Below are 22,073 nucleotides of genomic sequence, written 5' to 3'. Positions count from 1 at the left end.
GTTGAATAAAAAAGGAGGAAGGAGTCGAAGGCAACATCAACAGGATGAAAATACAACAAAGTGGTAAAAGGATTGTGCAGTGTAGAGACTGGCACAAATTGATTTTGCGGTGGTGGTGGTGGGCGGAGGGGGTGTCTGCAGAGGGGACATCTTTAAGGGTTTTGGCCCAAAACATCACTTATACATGTTTACCTCCTATGGACACTGCAAGACCTGCTGAGTTCCTCCAGTATTTCTGTTTTTACTTTGACACAAATTATAACTTGTCCCTGCACTGTAAATATCGAACAAAAGACAAGTAAATCCCACAGCCTTTTCCATCCTCTCATGCAATCCCTTGGGAGAGAAAAGATTGGAATGTAAAGATTCCTCTCCGACTAGCAATGTTTGCTCCTTTTTGAGAATGGAGCAATGAAATTACATACTTAAATATGTGTTGCAAGCATAATCTTGGCACCAGGACACTGCTCTAAGAAGCTTCAGTTTTACCAGTGGTAAATTATTTAGATGGCTAAATTAATATGAACAATTTCTTTATTGACATATGGAATTGGATTTTATATGAATGTCATAAGGCCAAGAAGCAATTCCAACTACCTGGAGCAAACGCTGCAAACACAGTGACTGCCCATTTTTAGCAGCAAGATGTAACACATTTCGTCCTGCAAAAGAAAAGGAGAAAACAAAATCATTCATCTTAGACACATGGAAGGTTTTTTTTTTCCTCAAAAATAACTTTTAAACAACAGCATTGAAAAATTCTGGTGGCATTCTTGGTGACAAAGATTGTTCTTAAAGATTCCTTTAGGCATCCACTGTGGGCAACAGTTGATGTCAGCATAAAACCAATGCTTCTGGAAAACCCACTGTGGCCATTCCCCCTGAGCAACTCCAGCTCCTTAGCTCTTGGACCTGTAGCCCAGTGAGTCACTCACCAGAGGTGCTCGTTAAAAACAGAGGGTTTTGCCTTCACTAATCTTTCAGACCCTAAAACGAAATATTCTCAACAAGCTACAACATTTTGCTTCAATGTTTGAAACGTTGAAGCAAATTTGCAACCATCTTCCAGCACATTATAATTTCCTTCAAGAAAATAGGACTTCTTTATCTTAATACATGATTTCTGGTCCACCAATGCACTAGACTGTTAATGGAAATGTTTACTGAGGGAGGGCGGGAAATACTGCTCGAGAATGAATAAATTCCTAATTTCATCACAGTACTTGCTTTTCTTTTAAACTCTCCTATGGCTCCACTCTCAACACTTACAGGATAACTATGGCTGTTATTTTACACTTTGTTTCACATTTGGCTGATTCTCTGAACTTCAGGAACTTGAACTGTGCAAAACTTACAGGGATCAAGGTATAGCTCACAAAGTTATTGAGTTAAGAAAGTTGTCCTGAGTAAAATATCCCTGTAGTAAAAACAAATGCTGAAGGGACTCAGCAGGTCTTGCAGCATCCATAGGAGGTAAAGATATATAACTGACGTAATCTACCTTGAAGGAAGGCTCTTCCCATCTTTACCCTACAAGACAGGTTCCTCCAGCATTTTTGAGTTTGTGCTGTAATCACAATGTCTATAAACTTTGGTGTTTCACTCAAAATATACCTATCTTCCATGGTGTTAAGAGATTGAAATGCGCAGAAATTAGCAATGGCTGAATCAACAGTGTCACATTTGTTATTTCTCTCCTGCTCCTCTGGCTGAGAGCTTTTTAACCAAGATCGCAGGGTAAATGTTTGGCCACGTTGGACTAAGATCAGAGTCTGTGGAATTTTCTACCATAGAAACATTTCGTTCGTTGAGTATATTCTAGGCTAAGATCAAGAGATTATAAAATGCTGAGGAAATCAAGATTTGGGGATAAAGCAACAACATAGAGTGAAGAGTTACCTGCAGCATCTATTGCCGAGACATCAACACCATGGGAGAGCATTGCATTGATGCAAGGAACATCCCCTTTCGCTGCTGCAACGTGGAAACTAGAAGGGAAGGAAAAGGAAAATTAAGCTCACGCAGCAGGAGACATTCTGCTTGAGGAAGAGACTTCTCTCCCACAGAGCTACTCTAATTTTACACTCCTACTTTTAGAAAAGCAGATGCACAGCTATCAAGTGTCAAAGTGCAACAAACAGAATTTGGCACATTACATTCGTACCAATTATAAATGTAAACATGGACAAATTCTGGCAGATAAAATGTCTTTAATAAAAGGGCCAAAAATGAGCTACAATTTTATCAGCATATTTCATAGCTCAATAGGATTCAAAAATCTTCATAAAATATCTCCCAATGGGAGAAGCTTCATTCTACTTGCCCTATTGAAACCAGTTACATCCTTGTAAATCTCTATGAAATTTCATGATCTTTTTTTCTTCATGGAGAACATCACCAGCTCCACCTGTTGCTGAAGTCCCACATCGCTGGAACTACTCGCATCTACACCTCTCCAGTGCCTTCTATCCTTCCTAAAATGATCTTGCTCTGTAACTCTGCACAGCTTTTATTGTTGCACCGTGTACGGTTTGACTAGCTGGACTACTCGCAAAACAAACTCTTCACTGTCCCACAATAGGGATAATGTCCCCTCAAGGTCTAACCACTGACATAAAAACATTCAGCAATAACCACTCACTTTTACACTCTATTGCTCTTTTTATGATGGTCAGGATTCCGCGTTTCATAAGACCTTCTGAAGCATTTATCATTTTCAAAGCGATGTGAACACATGAAAGCAGTTCTTGATTAGTAAGGGCGTAGTCAGTTATGGGGAGAAGGCAGGAGGTTGAATGGAAAATACATCCATTACATGAAGCACAGTGAAGACTGAGCTGAATGGCCCAATTCTGCCCCCAAGTCTTATGGTTTTAGTCTACACCCAGTCCCTGCGCACACATTGTATAACTGCTATTTACGTTACATTCTTTCCTCATCCAATCTGCCTAAAAGAATGACAATACTTTTAAACATCAAGAAAACATTGTTCGCAAAGATAAAAATCAGTGGCAATATTTGTGAATAAAGAGAAAGGAAATCAAATGAAATTTAATCCCTTTTTAAAAACTGCACAAAGTCAAAGCCCAGATCATCAGTTGTGCATCAATGCCAAAGCTAAACTTGCTCTAACTGGTTTGAAATAACTGAGCACCAAACAAGCATAATGGGATCTAGGCCCTATCAGTCTCAGACCAAAATGTGAACTTTCACTTAAGGTCTCACATGGCCACAATAGGATGTTATAATCTTAGGGGGTAGTTTTAAAAAGATTGTTTCAATCTTTTGATTTTTAATATATTTTGTTAATGTTTCTGAGCTTCAGAGAGATTTCTTTTGCAAGTTCTGACAGTCGACTATGCTTAACCATGTGAATTTTTTCACTATTTTATGTTGAGCACGTCAGGATGGAGGAAAGAGAGGGTAAACTTGCTGCTTCAATTATTGTATGCTGACTGGATATTTTTAATAGTACATCCACAGTTTTGCTTTCAATGGTTTCATTTACCGCAGTCCGAAAATATTAAATGGAAAATTCCAGAAGTAAATAATTCATAAGTTTTAAATTGTGCATCGTTCTGAGTAGGATGATGAAATCTCACGCCGTCCTGCCCAGGACATCAATCATCCCTTTGCCTAGTGTATCCACTACCCGCTCGCTAGTCACTTAGTGGCCGTCTCGATTACCAGATCAACTGTCGTGGTATCAGTGCTTGTGTTCCTAACCCAAAAAACTTTTTAATATTGTTAGAATTGTTCTATTTTATTATTAGCTATTGGTTTTAATCTATTATTCTGCGCAACTTTAAATTAAACTATCATAGGTATGTATGTATAGGATAAAACATAGGGTTTGGTACTATCAGTGATTTCAGGCATCCGCTGGGGGTCCTGGAACATGTCTCCCATGAATAAGGAAGGGGACTACTATACAAAAAGAATTCTTGTCGAGACCACCAGAAATAAACCATTAAGAATTAAAACTGATATGTTGAATAATCTCAGCATTACCAAGTGAAGCTCAATTAATTGCCTTTCAGCTGCTTTACATGTTAACGGGGTTAGGGTTAATCAGAGACAACCAGCCAAAAGAAATGTACCATCACTTGCACCATAATGAACTTTCTAAGGATGAGTTTGGAACGATTCATCTTTTCAAAATTTATGCTGCTGTAAACCATTCATCTTTAACAAATGGAGCAGAAAATTAGACCCTCTGTTGCCCCTGGACACAAGATTCACCAACAACAAAGCCCTGAGAAAAACAGCATTGTAAATAGATTTTTTTTTAAAGTTTACAAACTGCTGCTTGTATCCATAAAGAATTAAGCTTTGTGTTTATTATAAGGAAATGTTAAGATTCATTAAAATAATATTTGGATAAGAGGCGGGATTGAGCTCAGGATACATTTCCAACATGGCTGCAGTTCCACCCAGTCATTCTCCTGAAGGAAGGCATTATTCCTGCAGGTTAAACTGGTCACTGAACCCCTCAACCAACTCACAGGTGAAATATCATGGGGTGATGGGATATTGGCAGAAGACAGAACCACCATTTTCATACTCCATCTTCTTGATGAGGGGGAGAAGAATTGCATGTTACTCAGGTAGTTAAAAGATTCCAAGACGAAAGAAAAAAGGAGCTCGTGCATTTAATCCTCAAACTGATTCTAACTGGTGCTGAAGGAGTTTTCAGTATCTGCTCTGGCATTTCATGGAACAGAACATCACAGATAGAAATCCACTGCATTACCCACATCAATCATCTCCTTCACCTTCCAAACACAGACAGGACCCCCCTCTGCCCAAACACAGACAGGACCCCCCTCTGCCCAAACACAGACAGGACCCCCCTCTGCCCAAACACAGACAGGACCCCCCTCTGCCCAAACACAGACAGGACCCCCCTCTGCCCAAACACAGACAGGACCCCCCTCTGCCCAAACACAGACAGGACCCCCCTCTGCCCAAACACAGACAGGACCCCCCTCTGCCCAAACACAGACAGGACCCCCCTCTGCCCAAACACAGACAGGACCCCCCTCTGCCCAAACACAGACAGGACCCCCCTCTGCCCAAACACAGACAGGACCCCCCTCTGCCCAAACACAGACAGGACCCCCCTCTGCCCAAACACAGACAGGACCCCCCTCTGCCCAAACACAGACAGGACCCCCCTCTGCCCAAACACAGACAGGACCCCCCTCTGCCCAAACACAGACAGGACCCCCCTCTGCCCAAACACAGACAGGACCCCCCTCTGCCCAAACACAGACAGGACCCCCCTCTGCCCAAACACAGACAGGACCCCCCTCTGCCCAAACACAGACAGGACCCCCCTCTGCCCAAACACAGACAGGACCCCCCTCTGCCCAAACACAGACAGGACCCCCCTCTGCCCAAACACAGACAGGACCCCCCTCTGCCCAAACACAGACAGGACCCCCCTCTGCCCAAACACAGACAGGACCCCCCTCTGCCCAAACACAGACAGGACCCCCCTCTGCCCAAACACAGACAGGACCCCCCTCTGCCCAAACACAGACAGGACCCCCCTCTGCCCAAACACAGACAGGACCCCCCTCTGCCCAAACACAGACAGGACCCCCCTCTGCCCAAACACAGACAGGACCCCCCTCTGCCCAAACACAGACAGGACCCCCCTCTGCCCAAACACAGACAGGACCCCCCTCTGCCCAAACACAGACAGGACCCCCCTCTGCCCAAACACAGACAGGACCCCCCTCTGCCCAAACACAGACAGGACCCCCTCTGCCCAAACACAGACAGGACCCCCTCTGCACAAAGCCACATTGATTACTCGCAATGACAAATTCTTAACATTTCCTACATTACACAGAGGTGGATGGGACTCGGTAAAAGTGAACTAAGAAGTTGGAAAGGGAAATGGCCGAAAATAATTGGCAAAATTTTCAGGAAGAGAAAAGGAACGTTTTTGTCAGTGGCATGCTGCTGTGATCTGAAAACATTGCCTGACAAGGTAACAAGAACTTTCTGAAGAGTAATTCCTGACAGAGAAACGCGGGTCAGTAGTGAAGAAAGCAGAACTGGAGCAGGTACAATAGGCTAAATAACAGTCTTCACAGCCATTGAATACCCTGACTACAATAAAAGCACAACATTAAAACAAAGATACTTAAACCTATCTGGTAGATCATCTCATGATCTTCTTGTGGGGTTCTGTGCTTGGCTTTGTTTAACAGAGCTCCTAAGATGGCTGCAGGGAAGTTTATTACATCAAAAATGATAGCATATGCCAAGTAGTGTTTTATAATCTTTAGTCTTTTTTCAATGCCCAAGTCATTGTTTGAGTCTCTTTTATCATGAAGGATCAGGGATCAGACAAATTAATTTCAACAGAAATCAATTTCTCTCATCAAGCTTGATAGTTTTCCGTTGAGAACAATTGAATTCACTTCTCCTGATCTCCTTCAACTGAAGGACAACAGTGACTAGTGGCCCATTGTGCAGGATGCCTATCCACTCCACAGGTTCTAATGCAACAAATTTAGTAGAAATTCACTTCAGATTCAGTGAGAAGGATACTTCTTTCATTTTTTTAATTCAATGTTATTAACAAAACAGATCTAGGTCAAAGGTCTTATAATTATAGATAGGACCAGACAAGAGAGTAATCTGATAAGGAGAGGGGGAGAATGGCAAATGTGGAGGCTGACAGGGTAGGCATTCTGAATGGGGGAGGGAATGTAAAACAGATATTGTACATACACAAATCAAATTTAAAGCAAAACAATTCCAAAAGTAAACAGTTCTTAATTTACGATCAAATTTTGATCGCCCAGTATTTAATTACTCAGAAAGCCCCAGTGTTAAGTATTTGGCACCCACTCTCCCACCGACCCAGATCCCTCTCTTGTTCTCCCCACCACCTCCCAACTGATCCCACTCTCAACACCCTCACCCACTCTCCCCACTGACAACTTCATCCCCACAGACCCCAGCTCCCCACTCACACCCCTTCAGACCTAGCATTGCAGCATCCCTACCCCACTGATAGACTCAGACTCCAAAGCTCCAGTCCTCCCTTCCAATTAACCAGAAAATTTATTATAATGCCAAACATCTACAAAAGCAAGCTAAATATGGATTTAGGTACTAATAGAGCTGACATCCAATAGTCCAGATAACCCTGCTTGTTCACCAAAGCCCCACATATGTCAGTTATGAGTTTTCGGTTTTGTCTTGTCACCTGCTACAAGATTTTGGCTTCTACAAAACAAAATCTTTAGGAGAATGAAAAGGGAAAGGTCAATTTGAAGGTGGCACCAGGAGCGACAGTGGATGCAGGACACTTACGCTGATCTGCCGTCCACGTCCAGCTTGGTGGGGATGACCCCTCTCTTGGCCAGCACTGATGTAACCTTGTCCACATCTCCCTTTTCCACTGCCTTCAGCAAACGGTCATCATATTTGCTCCAATCTGATGTCTGTGTTTAAAAAGCAAAAGCATCGATGAAGTGTTGGATGCACAACATCTTCATTCAGTTACACAAGGAGAGCCTTCCTCCTCTGCTCTGGCATCTTACAGACCAACATCCGTTCCATCCAATCTGATCATGAATCACACAGGCATCTGTAACACCACAGACTCTGCAAAATGAGGAGCTGTGTTGACAAATATATTACTGACCAAACCATCAGCCTAGTCAATGGGAGTAGAACTCATTGAGAACGGTCCAAACCTTTTCACCATATCACCTCACAGTGGGACCCAAAAGATCAAGCCAAATTATTTCTATTGTCCCCTGAACATCTTAAAGCACTTCACAATCCAATGAAGTAACTTCAAGTCAAATAGGAAGTAGCCTATTTACACACTGCCAGATCATACAACATCAGGATGATGACAGTTCCCTGATAATTTAAGGATTCTTGGTTGAGGTGGTGCGATTTGGATAGAAGTGTTAAGCTCAATCCGAGCAACACACCACGCAACTACAGGGGTCATGAGAGCACCAGAGGTGGCTACCTCTGAGAAAGTGGTGAGATCCACGGTCACTCAATGTGGAGACTCCCTCACTTCCTTGTTTTAGGAATGATGCCAAAATACTTGGTAACTCAAGCTTTACAGAGAAAAGCTGTTCGACATGCCCTGGATATACGTCAATAAATTCAATCTCAATGATCCAGAAATGCTGGAGAAGCCCAGCAGGTTTTACAGAGTCCATAGGACGTTTCATGCTCTAACACCCAGGTGCCTGAATTAAAAGGGTGGGAGAAAGAAAGAAAAGGCAGAGGAAGGAGCACAGACATAAGGTGTTAATTGGATATCGATAGGACAGGAGAGAGAGGAGAGAATTATATTGGGGAGCTACGGTTTGGCTCTGTGAATTTGGAGCTGGGGAAAGGAATAGAGAGAGGCAGAGTTAGAAAAAGGAGACATGGGAGAGTGCTAACGGAAACTGAAGAAATCATGTTGATGCCATACAGGTGGAGGGCTCCCAAATGGAATTCAAGGTCCTGTTCCTCCAATTTGCAGATGCTCTCCCAGCCTGACGGTGCATCAGGCCACGGCAGAATGCGTCTCACTCAGGCAGTGCATGCAACTTGTTCAGCAGTGAACCCAAGCTTCAGGCATCTAAGTCACACCTACTTGACCCCCAATCCGAACAGAAAAGTGGTAAGAGGCCATCAATGGCCCATGGCTTGCCACAATGCCTTCAACTACCGAGCCCTCATCTGGAGCCCAGTCTTCTGCTGTGGCTACCTGTTGTCGGGTTCTCTCTAGAGTCTCCCTCAGCAAGAGAGGGATAGAGTGTTCTCTTGTTTTGCTGCTTCCTCAGAGCCCTCAAAGTGGGGCTATATATTAGACGCAGACATTTGAGGACATCGATGGAGAAACAGTTGCAAATACAGGAATGTGTTCTAGTCTTGCATGGTCACATGCAGTGGGATGGGTTGCCCGGAGAAAGAGCATGCTCACCACCACCTCCTTCAGGGAAATTGGAATGGATAATTAATCCTAGTCTTCCCAATGATACGCTTGTAAAATGAAAAGCAGTCATTTGTACATCAGCAGGAAGGCTTGAAACTGGGCAAACCAGTGCAAGTCAGTGAAGAATGGGATAGGAAGCAAACAGTGACCTGATGGCCATCTCACAAATCTGCTAATACCTGGCCAATGGAATTAAGAAATGACTTTCATTGATACAGTCCCAGACACTCCAGTACAGTGTGTCAAAGCCACTGTCCGATTCAAGTCGATGCTAATCTACACAAAGATCTGCTCAAAGACTCTTTTTTTTTTAAAAAAAACCCACGACCTGCTGGAGAAACACAGCAGTCGATCAGCATCAGTGGGAGAAAGAATGGTCTGCACACCATCAAGACTCTCTTCATGCTCAAAGACTCATCTGTTAAAGGAGAGCAGGATGAAGGGAGGGAATTTCAGGTCAATGTAAATTGGTACACCAGCACTGAGAAACAGTAGCAACTGCTGAGGACTTCAAGTTTGCGAGCTGTACACACACCAAAAATACACTCAATGTATTTTCTATTATGAACCCTGGTCTCCTATTTTCTTACAAGATTAATGCAAGTCCCAATTAAAATGCAAACTTCAAGCTGGGCATGACTTGGAGCATGCAGCACCTGTTGCAGTGTATGATGACAGCTTTCCTGTTGCTGGTTTTACTAATGTGCAAAGCCTTCAGCTCAACCCGACTGGCAGACCCATAATTATCAAGTGCTCCTTCTCTGTTGCATTCTCAGTTACCCACTCAAAGTCTCTGGTTTCAAACTTCCATCATCCCGGATGCAAGTTCAATCTATTTGAAGCCTCAAATTTTAATACTTTGATACTAGCCAGCAAAAATCTGTCACATGATCAAGAGGCCATTCAGTCTCTTATTTGCTCTGCTGTTTAATCTTATTCCATTTTCCATACAATACATTCAGTCAAGTAATTCTATGCAGTTTACACACTGATTTTTCCTCCCACATTTCACCATCCACAATTATGGAGGCAATCAACAAACCTCTGGGACACAAATAACAGAAGCACTTGGATCCATCACAAGTCACAGAGAGAACATGCAAACTCCACACAAGCAGCACAAAGGAAAATAAAGGCTCAAGATCAAGTCACTGGAGCTATCTACATCCAATTCCATCCACTGTCTTGACTCCCAAATCCTTCAGCTAAATAAAAATTTCCAACAAAACCACTACCTAAAACTTTTATTAGGAAGAGAGAAAATGGGGTAGCAGTGGCTTGACAGATCAAGACTGCCATCACTGTGACAGTATATCCTGACATTACCATTGAACAGCCAGACTTGAAGAGTACATCAGAAGCACAGTGCAAAATGTTAAATAATGAGCAAATGCAAACAGAACTGATTCTGTCTATTTATTCCTCCTCCATTCATTCTTTTGTCCAACTACACTCTTGCAAAGTATCTGCAGATGCTTTATTACGTCAAAAGCCTTGGATAAGTTGTCACTGGCTCTACCAGATGGTAGAGTTCCAAAATGAAACAAGTTCATCAGCTACAAAACTTAAGTTCATTAGGGACGTGAAAGGTGTTATTTATATTAAAGTTTCAGCTGTTGTTCAAGATACAAACATCAACCAGGACATGTGTAACATTCACTCTACATGTGCAGAGTAGCCCCTCCACAGATTTCTTTCCTGTGGAGGGGCTACTCTGACAAGGGATTTCTTACTAAGACCATTGATTGCTGTGGAGACTGATCCCATTCATTCCCTTTTCTGAACTGTTAAGTGCTGCAGAGGTCCCTTTCAATGTAGGGGAAGCCTGGCACGTTCCCTTTGAGCAGCTGGGGTACCGGACAGAGGGCCGCATAGTGGAGCCTGACCCAAGCCTGAAACACCAACAGCTCTTCATCCACAAAATGCAACAGGAATTTGTATGGCTTTCGAAAGGGCTTATGTTTAACATCATTGTCTAATATCTCTTTAGAAAAACAACATGATGTTTAGTTGAAGTGTTCTCGATGGGCAATGATGGAAAGTGTGAGCAAAGTGTCAATGGGCAAAGGAGATGTTTCTGTTCTTTGCCCTTCAAGAAGCTGGGGAGAGATCCACCACGAGGTGCAGCCTCCTTTCAATTCTGATTTCTGGTGCTCCCTGCTACCAACTCAAGCTTCTTCAAAATACTTCAGTGTCCTCCCACATCAAAGAGGTGCTGGTTGATATGTCAACTGACAACAAGGCTATCTCAAGGGCAGATAGAGGGGAGAATCTGACAGTCTTAATAGGAAGACAGGGAGAATAAGATTAGATTTGTGCAAACGGCCAGTTGATGGTTGCATCAGATTGGAAGCTGAAGGGTCCATTTCCATGTTGTAGGACAAAAAGACAAACAATAGCCTGCAACCGATAGCCACGAAAATCTAATTTATTCATCAATAGAGGACAGACATTACGGAAAAGCATAGAAAATAATGGTCATAAGATAACACACCTTAATGCCCAAGTGAATACTAATCATGTCACAAACTCAAAAAAATTAATACCTGCTTTTATAGAGTACCTTTAACACTAAAATGAAACGGACACAAATGTTTGTGCTGGTGAGTTTGATTTGTAGATCTCTTGGTAAGTTTTAACAGAGATAAAGAGGGGTCATTAAAAGGACATGTTCAAATTTAACTCAGTTTGCTTGTTTGAATTCTGTCGTGTACCAACATGCAAACTGAAACCTGTAACAAGAGGGGAAAATGCAAAAGACTGATTCCTCTCTTCAGAGGTTTACAACGATTTCAAAATTTACAAAATTCACTTGATTACGCTGTACCAAAACATTTCCATGATTGCTTTAATCACTCAAGATTCAAATGCTTGCAAAATATTAAATTGCTCAACAGTGTTAGAAAATAGTTTACCAATTTGCAAACAAAGATCAGGAAGAAAAATGGTTACATAATCTGATGATAAAAGCCAAAAGTCAAGTCAACAAGCCTGAAATAAATAAATATTTTGGTTTTGAATACGAGCCAGGGAAGTTGCTCGAAGGTTTGGCCTTGCAGCTTAATGGCATCACTTATTCACATAGATCACAGCCTGTTCACTCTCACGCATCTATTATTAAAGACTGCAGGATCAATAGATATCGAAATTCCACAGGCATCAGATATTCACTCATCCTTCCTTCCAATGGCACTTGGCTCTGCTGCAGTGTGGCTGGAAAATCCACAATACAACATTACTAATCACAGCTTAGTAACAAATGGACACAAGGGGGGAAAACCATGCACTGCATTCGCATACCAAATTAAACTAGAGAACTTTGGTTCAAAATACCTACATGAGGTACAGAGGCACAGAAAAACCAGCGCTTCATGCTAGAAGAGAATGCTTCTAGGGCTCAGGCAGATGTGTAATTGCAAATGCAGCTTGCTATAAATCAACTCCACAATTGGCAGGGTGCAGATCAGGAAGAGAAAGAACAGTGTTGCTGCGTTTGCAGGGTCTGACTGCAGCTCTACAACTTCAGAGAATCGTATGGCCCCAGATCACAACTCCACTTGAGCATTTTACTAAATTCTCTTCATCTTCCGAGTCATCTTCCGACGTCATTACTCCCTGGGAGGATCCTTGTTTGTGGTATCTTGAGTTTTGTTTCAGAGACTACAAACTGCAGCCTGAAGATTATAACTGAATCAAGGTACTTTTTTTCTCGTCCCCTGTGCAGAGGGTGCCGCTTGTTCAATTCCTGCTCTTTTCAAAAGGAGCAAGTGTGGTCGAAGATCTCCGGGCTCCTGCTGTGAGGCGGTGCACACCCCCCCAGCAACTTGTGCCAAGCTTAAGCTTTTAACTTGGCACTAAAATATCACAGGCAGATCACAGTAAACAGGGCATGATATCAGCCAACTTCTGCATTTCTGACCTCGCAACCCTTTGAGAGACGTCTGCAAGGTATAGCTAATAATAATTCTGTGCATGCATAGCCTGTGAGTAATGGAGTATCAAGCTATCATCGTCGAAGTCAAAGAACCATCAAGGCATGTTTTGCAGATTCTAGAAATAGTCACCTCCAGCAGAGAGATTCAAGTGTCAGGTTCAGAAAGCCTCTGGACGACCTTCGAACAGACGCCTCACCGAGTGACCAAATCACTCTCCCTTCAGCTATAGACTGCATCATCACTGCTCTGGGCAGGTTCAACAATCTCCATCATCAGTGCAAAGGCCACCACTGCCTCCCCATCACCCCAATTCCCTGTCAAACCAAGTCACTCTAGAGATCCATCAGCAGTATGATGTAGTTACAATGCCACAAGGGAGCAGAGTCAATCACATGGAGAAATGTTGCGTGCTGTTGGCTGATGCATGTATTTTAAACCACGTGGTTTAAATAGATTTTGAGCCATGGCAATTTATATTTTCATTTGGAATTTTAAAAGTATTAAAAACATGGGGTACCAGAATACTTTTCATCTCATGAGCTGACTCGAAACTCTGTTCAGGAGATAACAGACTGAGTTCCTGAAAATCCAGCAAGCGGGAGACTCAACTGTTAAAGTTAAGGTGTCTTCAGCCCAATATTCCAAGGAGTAAACACTTTTTGCATTAACTATCTACATCTTCAGAGTGTTATTTGATCTAGCAAGGCATCCCAAGAGATCTACAAATCAAACTCTGACACCAACTGCATTAAGCCTGTCAAAAGGGAGACTTGGGGGCAGGAATGCTGAATAGGCATCAAGCACAAGGAGAATTCCAGAACTTGGGATCCAATTAGCCAAATAGAACTTCAATCAGGAATAGGCTTTTGTTGACTGAAAATTGTGTTTAATGTCCAAAGACACAAAACATCAGCATTAAATCACAACTACTTCCCACAGAAGAGAAATCTGGTGATGGAAATAAGTACATGTGGAAATGTCATTTGGTTAAATCCAAGCAAGGAAAAGGAACACTGATTTTAAAACCAGGAGCAGGAAAGATATCAGGGCCCAATCTCAACAGCACATGGATACACAGTCCCCAGACACTGTGTTTGTTTGGTGGCATTCTGTTATCTCAAGAAAAACAAACCAGAAAAATCTTTCAAGGCATGCCAAAATACTTGAAGCATTTTCAAAATGCAGTTGCAATGTCAAAGACATGACAGCAAAAGTGACATGCAAGAAGACCTTATCAATGTACTCAGATAATGAGTGGATAATTATTTACAGCAAAGATGAAGGAAAAATGTCCCTGTTATTTGAATTAATGTAATGAAATCTTTAGGTTCACCTGATATATAGACAATGTTCCTCGAGATCTAGTCTGAATCCTCTGGAGTGGGAGCAACCCATTGAGATAAAGCCAGCAATGACCTTCATGCAGCTGATAATTCCTTTGGAAACTGAGCATTCAAGAAAGCAGCAATATTTCTAGCCGTTCCTTTTCAAATCTTGTGTTACAAAACTTTTGAACAGTTACCATCTGAAATGCAAACTGTAACACAACTAGCTTCCAAAAAAATCAGTACATGTATTCCAAGGTTTCAAGATACTAAAACATTTAACAACTTATATACCTTTAGATTCTGTGGGCTTTATTATGAAACTAATGCACTCAAATCAATACAAATGCCACTGGATGAAGGCAAGTTGACTGAAGAAGTTTCCTGTACCAGAGGCAAAAACCAGATCCATCCCCAACAAGCAAGGTCAATAGCATATCCATTCAGATGTTAAATAACATCAGGATAAGTGTGTGACCCTGCTTAACACCCCCTTCTCCCCTCCCCCCCCCCCCCCCCCCACCCTCATTTAAGATGGTGTGGATCTAGTTCTGGCCTTGCTGCTATCAATGCAAGTATCCACATTCTTACATTGAAGTAGTCTGCAAAACAAGTGCCAACTCCTACCCCAGCAAATTCTGTAAAAATAAACTTTGGGGCTGGTCGAATTAAATGCTATCACCAGCTCAATAAATATAACCACCAGATCTCTCGAACTCCAACGTGGTCCCTGTCGTTAAATATCAGTTATAAATGTTATTTTAATTTAGGGAGATTCAGGTGAACAGCTCCAGCAACCAATGTTCAATGTCTGGTTTTGTGTGGAGATCACCTGGACTTCCTCCCACATCCCAAACAACAACTTAGTAGGATAATTAGCTGTATTTGACATCCCCACATTTCACTACTCAACGAGAAGGTGGGAAGAATGAAAAATGAGGTTCGTGCAATAATCGTCAGGGGAGACTCTGGGCGAAATGGTCCATTTCTGCTGCTAATATGAGACTGTCTCTTAAGAAACTGGAAACACTGTCAATCATAAAACCCCTCAAACCTACCAAGCCTTTCAGTAGGACCATGGCTGCTCTGACATTGGTCTTTGCTCTACTTTCTTGCCCATTCCCTGCAACTTTCAACTCCCCTTAGGCCAAAAATAACCTGTAGAGAGAGATCACTTTCAATTACATTCAAAGATTCACACTAAGAATTCCAAAGATTTACAATCTGAATTAACTCATCTTTTTCTAAATGGGCAATTCCTTATTCTGATACCATGCCCCCAGTTTAAAATTCCCCACAGGAGAAAATATCCTCCATCCTATTGAGCCCATTAGTATTTTATGTTTCACATCATCTTGTTCTTCTAAAATCCACAATATCAACCCAACATGATCATTCTATGTGCCACAATCTCCATCCCAGAATCTTCTCTGAACTGCCTCCAAAGCTTTAAAAGCCATCCTTTAATAAACTACACAATTTTTCCCACTGTGGTCTCATCACCCTGCAGAGTTCTAGGAAGATTTGTTACACTTCTCCCTTCTCTTTGCATTAAGGGACAACATTTCATTGGTCTTTACTGTTGCTCTCTTTAATGACATGCTGACTTTATTTTAATGAACAGAGCACCCCCCCCCCCACCCCCATACTATATTCTGCAGCTTCTCTCCTTTTAAGCAATATTATATTTCTATTCTTCCAACCAGACTGGACAACTTCATGCAACTCCACGTTATACAGGAAGTCCCCAGGTTATTCAAGGGTTCCATGCCCAAGAACTGTCGCTCATTCAACAATTCCCATAATTAAACTAATTGTGATATCCATATCATAGTGTGAATTCAAAGTATTTTTTTAATCTTGAAAAATGTTTTAAAATGTATGGGAGAATGTGCATAAAGTTTTTGTAAATCAGGCCTTCAGGACCCTGGAAAATCCGTGGCACATAACATGTTGAACAGTTTCCAATTCTTGTCCCATCTGCTCCCTGCCCTCCTAGACTCTCATTCTTCGACACACATACAGCAATTTACCTACCAATCCACGCTGAGGTATGGGAGGAAACCAGATTATATCCTATCTGCAAAAATTTTTCCCATCTCTATCCCTTTTCAAATAGAATTTAGTGACTAAAGCAGGAAAGACTACACAAGGCTTTCCTTGTTGAAATCAATGCACATCTGCAAAGTGCACATTCAAGGGGTCATCCTACCAATGAAATGTTAGGCAAACGTCCCAACCGACACTCCTGTGTCAAGCTCCAAAACTGCCATTTTTTAAGCTTATTTGTCACATTATATCCAATACGGTGAGATGTTTTTTTTTCCCCTGAGAGAAGTCTAACAAGCCATCTAACATTCATACAGCCATGTGAAGAGAAAGCACAAGTACAAGAAGAGCAGAGGAAGAAAAACTAGTATTTTATAAGAGAACTGGCTAAAAGCTTGCAAGATTTTGCAGGCTTTGGTGGCACTATTCTGACTGACATTTTGAAAGAGCAGGAGATTTACCTGGAAACAAATTACGGTAGGTGACTTGCTCATTATAGCATGATGAACAGCGTTAAGTCAAAGTTGGCTTTCTCAACCGGATCAATAACTTTGAAAGCACTTATTGGTTGCAGTATCAAGACATCACAGGTGCTGAAAGTTCCTACAGAAATCATTTTACTATGCCATGACTCAAATATTGAACTATCTGAATTTTGCTCTTTTAATTAATCATTCAAGTATATTCATCATCCGATTGCATCAATATAACAAGACAAAATAGCGTTGCCCGGTCGGTCCTCAATGCAAACACGCATTCAGGCATAGCACGCTTGCATGTGATACAAATGCACGCTTGCATGTGATACAAATGCACGCTTGCATGTGATACAAATGCACGCTTGCATGTGATACAAATGCACGCTTGCATGTGATACAAATGCACGCTTGCATGTGATACAAATGCACGCTTGCATGTGATACAAATGCACGCTTGCATGTGATACAAATGCACGCTTGCATGTGATACAAATGCACGCTTGCATGTGATACAAATGCACGCTTGCATGTGATACAAATGCACGCTTGCATGTGATACAAATGCACGCTTGCATGTGATACAAATGCACGCTTGCATGTGATACAAATGCACGCTTGCATGTGATACAAATGCACGCTTGCATGTGATACAAATGCACGCTTGCATGTGATACAAATGCACGCTTGCATGTGATACAAATGCACGCTTGCATGTGATACAAATGCACGCTTGCATGTGATACAAATGCACGCTTGCATGTGATACAAATGCACGCTTGCATGTGATACAAATGCACGCTTGCATGTGATACAAATGCACGCTTGCATGTGATACAAATGCACGCTTGCATGTGATACAAATGCACGCTTGCATGTGATACAAATGCACGCTTGCATGTGATACAAATGCACGCTTGCATGTGATACAAATGCACGCTTGCATGTGATACAAATGCACGCTTGCATGTGATACAAATGCACGCTTGCATGTGATACAAATGCACGCTTGCATGTGATACAAATGCACGCTTGCATGTGATACAAATGCACGCTTGCATGTGATACAAATGCACGCTTGCATGTGATACAAATGCACGCTTGCATGTGATACAAATGCACGCTTGCATGTGATACAAATGCACGCTTGCATGTGATACAAATGCACGCTTGCATGTGATACAAATGCACGCTTGCATGTGATACAAATGCACGCTTGCATGTGATACAAATGCACGCTTGCATGTGATACAAATGCACGCTTGCATGTGATACAAATGCACGCTTGCATGTGATACAAATGCACGCTTGCATGTGATACAAATGCACGCTTGCATGTGATACAAATGCACGCTTGCATGTGATACAAATGCACGCTTGCATGTGATACAAATGCACGCTTGCATGTGATACAAATGCACGCTTGCATGTGATACAAATGCACGCTTGCATGTGATACAAATGCACGCTTGCATGTGATACAAATGCACGCTTGCATGTGATACAAATGCACGCTTGCATGTGATACAAATGCACGCTTGCATGTGATACAAATGCACGCTTGCATGTGATACAAATGCACGCTTGCATGTGATACAAATGCACGCTTGCATGTGATACAAATGCACGCTTGCATGTGATACAAATGCACGCTTGCATGTGATACAAATGCACGCTTGCATGTGATACAAATGCACGCTTGCATGTGATACAAATGCACACTTGCATGTGATACAAATGCACACTTGCATGTGATACAAATGCACACTTGCATGTGATACAAATGCACACTTGCATGTGATACAAATGCACACTTGCATGTGATACAAATGCACACTTGCATGTGATACAAATGCACACTTGCATGTGATACAAATGCACACTTGCATGTGATACAAATGCACACTTGCATGTGATACAAATGCACACTTGCATGTGATACAAATGCACACTTGCATGTGATACAAATGCACACTTGCATGTGATACAAATGCACACTTGCATGTGATACAAATGCACACTTGCATGTGATACAAATGCACACTTGCATATGATACAAATGCACACTTACATACAACACTAAATAAATAGTTGAGTAACAGATGGTTTATGTGAGCACTTCAGTCACTCAGCAGTCTCACTGACTGTGGGAAGAAGCTGTTCCTCAGCCTAGTGGTTCTGGCTCTGATACTCCTGCATATCTATCCTGACGGGAGTAGCTGAAATATGTGGTGTGTGAGGTAATGGGGGCCTTCACTTATTTTGCAAGCCCTCTTTAGACAACAATCCCAGCAAAATCAACCTTACTTCACATTCAGGTACAAATTGATCTATGAAGGCATATAACGAAAGGCCTAAGACCTAGCGTTGCTCTGCGCCATGTACACAGCAATCCTCCACAGTTACAAGCTGAAGAAAGCCTGCAGACCAGCTAACACTACCTGCACAGCGTGTGCGGGACACTGTACAAGACGGGCGCTGTGAGCATGCGCGAGGGAGTAACTGGAAAAAAAAGTCCGAGGATGGGGCTCAGGAGGAGCTGCTGTTTTCTCCTCCCCCCCCCTCCCCCATAGCATTTGGTTATCTAGCAGCTCTGGCCTCCAGTGTCCTCACTGAACACCAAACACATACACTAATCACTTATGGCAAAGGGAATACTTAAAGTAGTATGTGAGGGGAAAGAAAAAGGTTGAGAACCACATTAATGTGTAGTTAAGGGTGATTGACCCTGGTGCTCTTAAAATCCACTTGGTAAAATTTGCAGATAGTCAAGGAATTATATGGGCTATCACAAGACTTGAAAATGTTTAACAAATGTAATCATCTACAATGCAGCATGGATTCAATAAACACTGACCATTAGGTCCAAACACAAACATTTAGTTCTCTTTGATAAGATCTCCATTCAGTAAACATACCAATAGTTAAAAACAAGATGTACATAATGTAAACTTCTTGACCCTTTTCAAGCCATTCCTGGGATGAGATCATTAGCTTTTACAGCAACCCTATTACAGCAACATAAATTCTACTGGGCTTAGCTACTACTATTGCAAACTTAGAAATAGCCACTGCATTACCTCCATTTTTCTGTAGTAACCGTATGAAAGTGATACAGCAGGCACAATGAAAATAAATGTTATAATTAGCTTGTTGGAATTTCATGGAATTTATGGTGACATCAAGCTTGGTTCAGGACAAGCCCTAACAAGGATATAAAAACCAGCCAAGACACGTGGGCAGGGGCAGACCAGCAAGGGAGGCAATCTGTGCTCAATTACTTTCAGGAGAAATGCAAGATGCTATGCCTTGTAGCCAAAATATTCCTGTAAATCTGCAGAAGGTTAGGCTTGCTGCAATGAGGAATTTCACCATTCGTATGAAAATGGTTCATTGGCTCAGTTGTTAGTTAGTTATCGCACCTCTGCATCGGAGAGCAGTGGCTTTGAGTACCAGACTCAATTTCAACAATGAAAAATTTGTTCTGCTCTAAAGGCTAGTGCTCTCTTGCTGTTTGGTTCAACAGTTATGGTTTTTAGGCTCCAGGCACAATCAAGGAATCTTGTTGCTACATGGGCAGTCTAAAAAGGAACTTTGAGACAATTCCTGCACTGTGATTTATCCTGCAGGAACCCTACAACTTTAACTTTTCGGAGGAAGCTGCAGTGTCATTCGTACTGGAAAAATCTGTTGTCAGTCATCCACTCTACTGCACATCCAACCACCAAGATTGTTGCACACAGGTACTTGCAGTCAAAAAAAAAGCACCCAGTGTGAATGACCATACAGGCAGCAATTATGTCAATTTTTTCAGCAATTTTCCCAACATTGCAGTCTAAAAAATATTAGTGACAGAATTCAGCATGCCAATAAGAGGCATTCATATATACAAAAAAAACAGAAAATAAATTAACAAAAAAATTCCAGAGTTTAGAGAGGGAGGACAGTTCAGTTTTTATAAAAGCAAGCATCAACTCAATTGACTTCAATTATCTCAAAATATTTTTAGCCTTAGGTTGAGAGAATTGTTTTAATAATCAAATGCAAGAATTATTTTATTCAAGCCACACCTTTTGCTTGGAGAAAGTTATCATGAATTGCAAGATTCATACCAAACAAGCCATTGCAAACCGACAATTGGTTTGCAAACTTGTTTTCAAGGTCATAATACTTCTAAACTTCACTCTCACCACCTTTATCTCCCCCAACAATATGATAATTTCCAAGACTGCCCATTTACAACTATTTAACTTTCAATTACTGGGTTCTAAAACTTTTTTTTGCTCCAAAGTTCCATAATAATAGATTTACACATTCTAATTATAACTAAAAACTCCTGCCCACACCTTTATTACAAAGATACTAGTTTGATGGTCAGAAAACAAAGATTACATATTTGAACCTTATTCATTACACACCAAATATACATTGTGCCCTTCACATTGCATTCCACAGTGGGAACAGCCAACGATGAGCGAGTTATTTAAGATAGTTATTAGTATATAATGGTGATTTAAAGCCCATAGACCCTCCCAAAAACCCATCTAGTTCAGTAATGTCCTTCAGGAAAGGAAATCTATCCCCTTCACTGGGTCTCGTCTCTGGGTAAGTTCAAAACCACAGAGATGTTAACAATTCTTATTTGCCCTCAAATGAATAACAACCGGTCAGAGGAAATTACAGATGGACAATAAATGCTACCCCAGCTACCAACATCCACATCTTATTGATGGATAAGTGTTCCTCTGAGAAGGAACCTCGAATTAGAAAGTTTAAATAAAGGTACAGAATCTTTTATCCAAAACCCTTGGGACCAAACACTTTTTGGAGTTTTTCCAGGGAGGGGTGTGCAGCGGGCTGTCTACGACAAATCGGGCATCTGTATTTGGTGAATCAGAGGCATTGGACTCTTTTTTCCCCCTGACGGCACCTATAAAGATACCCTTGATTTCCACTAATTACTGACACGGGATATTCAAGCACTAGTTGAGCATGGGTCAAGTCGGGTCACGTTTGGTGCCAAACACGAGCTTTGGTGTGCAGATGGCATCCATAGAAAAAAATGTTCAGTTTTCAGAATTTCAGATAAAAGATTTCGTACCTATATTCTATAAAATCAGCTTTTCCCAAACTGGGTTTCGTGGAAAGTCATAGGGGTTCCAGGAAATGATGATCTGCATGGATGAAGACTGTGACAGGGCCAGAGTCGGCACCATGCTGATGCGTGTGGTGGCTTCTGGGAGCTAGTGGCGGCAACATGAAGATTTGCAGCATGTGCAAGAAGGGGGCTCCAAAATAGCGGCGACCAGCC

At 41.8% G+C, this 22,073-nt stretch overlaps 1 protein-coding gene across 10 annotated transcripts in view; it reads right to left on the bottom strand.

Moving 5' to 3' along the window:
• LOC138749166 (uveal autoantigen with coiled-coil domains and ankyrin repeats-like) overlaps positions 1-22,073 on the bottom strand; it is a 109,310-nt gene that overhangs the window by 39,542 nt on the left and 47,695 nt on the right. For 9 of the 10 annotated variants that reach the window (XM_069910180.1, XM_069910178.1, XM_069910171.1 and 6 more), the window contains 3 exons: positions 7,339-7,469; positions 1,900-1,988; positions 598-662 (listed from right to left, as the gene is read on the bottom strand). In XM_069910180.1, the coding sequence (XP_069766281.1) occupies positions 598-662; positions 1,900-1,942 (108 nt within the window). In that variant the 5' untranslated portion in view covers positions 1,943-1,988; positions 7,339-7,469. Of the gene's footprint in view, positions 1-597; positions 663-1,899; positions 1,989-7,338; positions 7,470-12,314; positions 12,723-22,073 lie in introns of those variants that run through there. The other variant, XM_069910173.1, reaches the window with a different exon arrangement.

Source organism: Narcine bancroftii, chromosome 14 (assembly GCF_036971445.1).
Source record: "Narcine bancroftii isolate sNarBan1 chromosome 14, sNarBan1.hap1, whole genome shotgun sequence".
NCBI lineage: Eukaryota > Metazoa > Chordata > Chondrichthyes > Torpediniformes > Narcinidae > Narcine > Narcine bancroftii.
Note: the sequence above shows the minus strand (reverse complement) of the source record. Positions and strands in the feature narration are given on the sequence as shown.